The sequence below is a fragment of the Oncorhynchus mykiss genome, chromosome 21 (genome assembly GCF_013265735.2).
Source record: "Oncorhynchus mykiss isolate Arlee chromosome 21, USDA_OmykA_1.1, whole genome shotgun sequence".
Lineage (NCBI taxonomy): Eukaryota > Metazoa > Chordata > Actinopteri > Salmoniformes > Salmonidae > Oncorhynchus > Oncorhynchus mykiss.
In genome coordinates, this window is record NC_048585.1 from 61694390 (window position 1) to 61700389 (window position 6000).

The 6000-nt window shown below is 52.1% G+C and overlaps 1 protein-coding gene across 3 annotated transcripts in view; it reads right to left on the reverse strand.

The window, feature by feature from the left end:
• The window catches only part of LOC110500799 (mucin-12), a 108560-nt gene extending 108171 nt beyond the window's left edge, over positions 1–389 (reverse strand). For all 3 annotated transcript variants that reach the window (XM_036958339.1, XM_036958338.1, XM_036958337.1), the window contains exon 1: positions 9–389. In XM_036958339.1, the coding sequence (XP_036814234.1) occupies positions 9–112 (104 nt within the window). In that variant the 5' untranslated portion in view covers positions 113–389. The remainder of the gene's footprint in view (positions 1–8) is intronic.
• Positions 390–6000: the final 5611 nt, after the last annotated feature.

Sequence of the window (6000 nt, forward strand, 5' to 3'; positions counted from 1 at the left end):
TGACTCACCGGCGTGCTGCATCAACAGTGTTCGGGAAAGTGGAAGGGGTCTGGTTGTTATTGGCGCTGCTGATGGTAGAGACGACGCCGTTCTTCTTTTTCCCCTCCAGCATCGCTCTGCTAGGATTCACCCTGGGGGGTAATACACCCCTGTGTTACTTACCTATCTGTCCCCCTGCTATATCTATCCCTTGATTGAAGGATTTCGATGGGAACAACGCAGAGGAAGCTATTCAACTCTAGAAGAATCGACACAAGGCCTGAAGAGGAGGACAAAGAATGGCCAAATGGTTCTGAAGATTATTCTCCAATGAACCCAAAGTTATTCCCAATGATTTTCCTTCACCAATCTACAAGGTCAAATTATCCACGAGGGAGAATTAGTTCAAATCCAGGACAGAAAACAATCAGCAAGTCTTTCATTCAGATATTCCGGTCAGCAGCGCTCCAGTCGTCCGCTGGGGAATGTTAGCTCTGGAGAATCAAACCTGACCTCTGAGCCTGGGAACGCCGAGATAATTCAATACATAACACTTGTCACTAGGAGCAAGAGAGAGAGAGGGAGTGAGAGAAAGAGGAGGAGGAGGAGAGAGAGTGAGAGGGAAAAAGAGAGAGAGAGGGAGTGAGAGAAAGAGGAGGAGGAGGAGAGAGAATGAGAGGGAAAAAGAGAGAGAGAGAGAGAGTGAGAGAAAGAGGAGGAGGAGGAGAGAGAATGAGAGGGAAAAAGAGAGAGAGAGCGAGAGTGAGAGAAAGAGGAGGAGGAGGAGAGAGAATGAGAGGGAAAAAGAGAGAGAGAGAGAGTGAGAGAAAGAGGAGGAGGAGGAGAGAGAATGAGAGGGAAAAAGAGAGAGAGAGCGGGGGGGTTGGTTTAAAAAACTGTTGGTTTAAAGCACGAGAAGATAAATCTAAATCTAATCGGAGAAAAAAATACCAATCCAAGAGAAATAACCATTTCATATTGACCCCTCAACTCTTATCTCCTCTCCTACGTTAGCTCCTATAGTGTAATGCTTCTGCTTGTAGAGACTGTTCCTGTCCTCTCCTATGTTAGCTCCTATAGTGTAGTGTTTGTAGAGACCGTTCCTGTCCTCTCCTATCTTAGCTCCTATAGTGTAGTGTTTGTAGAGACCGTTCCTGTCCTCTCCTATGTTAGCTCCTATAGTGTAGTGTTTGTAGAGACCGTTCCTGTCCTCTCCTATCTTAGCTCCTATAGTGTAGTGTTTGTAGAGACCGTTCCTGTCCTCTCCTATGTTAGCTCCTATAGTGTAATGCTTCTGTTTGTAGAGACCGTTCCTGTCCTCTCCTTGTTAAGGTGCGTGAATGAGGACCCAAAAGCGAATTAACTTAAACAGAGCTTCTTTAATTACCAAACATAGGTAGGCTCAGACGGACCGGCAGATTCCGACAGGACAAGACAAGGTTACAGCAAACATGACGACAGTCTGGTTCAGGCATGAAACACAACAAACAAGAATCCGACAAGGACAGGAGCAGAAACAGAGAGAGATATAGGGACCTAATCAGAGGGAAAAAGGGAACAGGTGGGAAAAGGGGTGACGAGGTGGTTAGGAGGAGACAAGGCACAGCTGGGGGAAAGAGGGGGAGAAAAGGTAACCTAACAACGACCAGCAGAGGGAGACAGGGTGAAGGGAAAGGACAGAGACAAGACACAACATGACAGTACATGACAGTACCCCCCCACTCACCGAGCGCCTCCTGGCGCACTCGAGGAGGAAACCTGGCGGCAACGGAGGAAATCCTCGATCAGCGCACGGTCCAGCACGTCCCGAGAGGGAACCCAACTCCTCTCCTCAGGACCGTACCCCTCCCAATCTACGAGGTACTGGTGACCACGGCCCCGAGGACGCATGTCCAAAATTCTACGGACCCTGTAGATGGGTGCGCCCTCGACAAGGATGGGGGGGGGGGGGGGGGGGGGGAAGACGAGCGGGGGCGCGAAGGACGGGCTTGATGCAGGAGACATGGAAGACCGGGTGGACGCGACGAAGGTTTCGCGGAAGAAGAAGTCGAACTGCGACAGGATTAATGACCCGAGAAATACGGAACGGACCAATGAACCGCGGGGTCAACTTGCGAGAAGCCGTCTTAAGGGGAAGGTTCTGAGTGGAGAGCCAAACTCTCTGACCGCGACAATATCTAGGACTCTTAGTTCTACGCTTATTAGCAGCCCTCACAGTCTGCGTCCTATAACGGCAAAGTGCAGACCTGACCCTCTTCCAGGTGCGCTCGCAACGTTGGACAAAAGCCTGAGCGGAGGGGACGCTGGACTCGGCGAACTGAGATGAGAACAGCGGAGGCTGGTACCCGAGGCTACTCTGAAAAGGAGATAGCCCGGTCGCAGACGAAGGAAGCGAGTTGTGGGCGTATTCTGCCCAGGGGAGCTGTTCTGACCAAGACGCAGGGTTGCGAAAAGAAAGACTGCGTAAGATGCGACCAATAGTCTGATTGGCCCGTTCTGCTTGACCGTTAGACTGGGGGTGAAAGCCGGAAGAGAGACTGACGGAAGCCCCAATCAAACGGCAAAACTCCCTCCAAAATTGAGACGTGAATTGCGGACCTCTGTCCGAAACGACGTCTGACGGAAGGCCATGAATTCTGAAAACATTCTCGATGATGATTTGTGCCGTCTCTTTAGCAGAAGGAAGCTTAGCAAGGGGAATGAAATGAGCCGCCTTAGAGAACCTATCGACAACCGTAAGAATAACAGTCTTCCCCGCTGACGAAGGCAGTCCGGTGACAAAATCTAAGGCGATGTGAGACCACGGTCGAGAGGGAATAGGAAGCGGCCTGAGACGGCCGGCAGGAGGAGAGTTACCGGACTTAGTCTGCGCGCAGACCGAACAAGCAGCCACGAAACGACGCGTGTCATGCTCCCGGGTGGGCCACCAAAAACGCTGGCGAACGGAAGCAAGCGTACCCCGAACGCCAGGGTGGCCGGCTAACTTGGCAGAGTGAGCCCACTGAAGAACGGCCAGACGAGTAGGAACGGGAACGAAAAGAAGGTTCCTAGGACAAGCGCGCGGCGACGGAGTGTGAGTGAGCGCTTGCTTTACCTGCCTCTCAATTCCCCAGACAGTCAACCCGACAACACGCCCCTCAGGGAGAATCCCCTCGGGGTCAGTGGAGGCTACTGAAGAACTGAAGAGACGAGACAAAGCATCAGGCTTGGTGTTCTTAGAGCCCGGACGATAAGAAATCACGAACTCGAAACGAGCGAAAAACAGCGCCCAACGCGCCTGACGCGCATTAAGTCGTTTGGCAGAACGGATGTACTCAAGGTTCCTATGGTCAGTCCAAACGACAAAAGGAACGGTCGCCCCCTCCAACCACTGTCGCCATTCGCCTAGGGCTAACCGGATGGTGAGCAGTTCGCGGTTACCCACATCATAGTTACGTTCCGACGGCGACAGGCAATGAGAAAAATACGCGCATGGGTGGACCTTGTCGTCAGAGAGGGAGCGCTGAGAAAGAATGGCTCCCACGCCCACCTCTGACGCGTCAACCTCGACAACGAACTGTCTAGAGACGTCAGGTGTAACAAGGATAGGAGCGGATGTAAAACGATTCTTGAGGAGATCAAAAGCTCCCTGGGCGGAAACGGACCACTTAAAGCACGTCTTGACAGAAGTAAGGGCTGTGAGAGGAGCTGCCACCTGACCGAAATTACGGATGAAACGACGATAGAAGTTCGCGAAGCCGAGAAAGCGCTGCAGCTCGACGCGTGACTTAGGGACGGGCCAATCAATGACAGCTTGGACCTTAGCGGGATCCATCTTAATGCCTTCAGCGGAAATAACAGAACCGAGAAATGTGACGGAGGAGGCATGAAAAGTGCACTTCTCAGCCTTCACAAAAAGACAATTCTCTAAAAGGCGCTGGAGGACACGTCGAACGTGCTGAACATGAATCTGGAGTGACGGTGAAAAAATCAGGATATCGTCAAGGTAAACGAAAACAAAGATGTTCAGCATGTCTCTCAGGACATCATTGACTAATGCCTGAAAGACAGCTGGAGCGTTAGCGAGGCCGAAAGGAAGAACCCGGTATTCAAAGTGCCCTAACGGAGTGTTAAACGCCGTCTTCCACTCGTCCCCCTCCCTGATGCGCACGAGATGGTAAGCGTTACGAAGGTCCAACTTAGTGAAAAACCTGGCTCCCTGCAGGATCTCGAAGGCTGAAGACATAAGAGGAAGCGGATAACGATTCTTCACTGTTATGTCATTCAGCCCTCGATAATCTATGCAGGGGCGCAGAGACCCGTCCTTCTTCTTGACAAAAAAAAACCCCGCTCCGGCGGGAGAGGAGGAGGGGACTATGGTACCGGCGTCAAGAGCTACAGACAAATAATCTTTGAGAGCCTTACGTTCGGGAGCCGACAGAGAGTATAGTCTACCCCGGGGGGGGTTGGTTCCCGGAAGGAGATCAATACTACAATCATACGACCGGTGTGGAGGAAGAGAGGTGGCCCTGGACCGACTGAACACTGTGCGCAGATCGTGATATTCCTCCGGCACCCCTGTCAAATCACCAGGCTCCTCCTGTGAAGAAGAGACAGAGGAAACAGGAGGGATAGCAGACATTAAACATTTCACATGACAAGAGACGTTCCAGGAGAGGATAGAATTACTAGACCAATTAATGGAAGGATTATGACAAACTAGCCAGGGATGGCCCAAAACAACAGGTGTAAAAGGTGAACGAAAAATTAAAAAAGAAATGGTTTCACTATGATTACCAGAAACAGTGAGGGTTAAAGGTAGCGTCTCACGCTGAATCCTGGGGAGAGGACTACCATCCAGGGCGAACAAGGCCGTGGGCTCCTTTAACTGTCTGAGAGGAATGTCATGTTCCCGAGCCCAGGTCTCGTCCATAAAACAGCCCTCTGCCCCAGAGTCTATTAAGGCACTGCAGGAAGCTGACGAACCGGTCCAGCGTAGATGGACCGACAAGGTAGTGCAGGATCTTGAAGGAGAGACAGGAGTAGTAGCGCTCACCAGTAGCCCTCCGCTTACTGATGAGCTCTGGCCTTTTACTGGACATGAAGTGACAAAATGACCAGCGGAACCGCAATAGAGACAGAGGCGGTTGGTGATTCTCCGTTCCCTCTCCTTAGTCGAGATGCGGATACCTCCCAGCTGCATGGGCTCAGCACCCGAGCCGGCAGAGGAAGATGGTAGTGATGCGGAGAGGGGGGCAACGGAGAACGCGAGCTCCTTTCCACGAGCTCGGTGACGAAGATCAACCCGTCGCTCAATGCGAATAGCGAGTTCAATCAAGGAATCCACGCTGGAAGGAACCTCCCGGGAGAGAATCTCATCCTTTACCTCTGCGCGGAGACCCTCCAGAAAACGAGCGAGCAAAGCCGGCTCGTTCCAGCCACTGGAGGCAGCAAGAGTGCGAAACTCAATAGAGTAGTCTGTTATGGATCGATTACCTTGACATAGGGAAGACAGGGCCCTGGAAGCCTCCTCCCCAAAAACAGATCGATCAAAAACCCGTATCATCTCCTCCTTAAAGTCCTGATACTGGTTAGTACACTCAGCCCTTGCCTCCCAGATTGCCGTGCCCCACTCACGAGCCCGTCCAATAAGGAGAGATATGACGTAGGCGACACGAGCAGTGCTCCTGGAGAAAGTGTAGGGCTGGAGAGAAAACACAATATCACACTGGGTGAGGAACGAGCGGCATTCAGTGGGCTCCCCAGAGTAACACGGCGGGTTATTGATTCTGTGCTCCGGAGATTCGAAAGCCCTGGAAGTGGCCGGTGGATCGAGGCGGAGATGGTGAACCTGTTCTGTGAGGTTGGAGACTTGGGTGGCCAGGGTCTCAACGGCATGTCGAGCAGCAGACAATTCCTGCTCGTGTCTGCCTAGCATCGCTCCCTGGATCCCGACGGCTGAGTGGAGAGGATCCGAAGTCGCTGGGTCCATTCTTGGTCGGATTCTTCTGTTAAGGTGCGTGAATGAGGACCCAAAAGCGA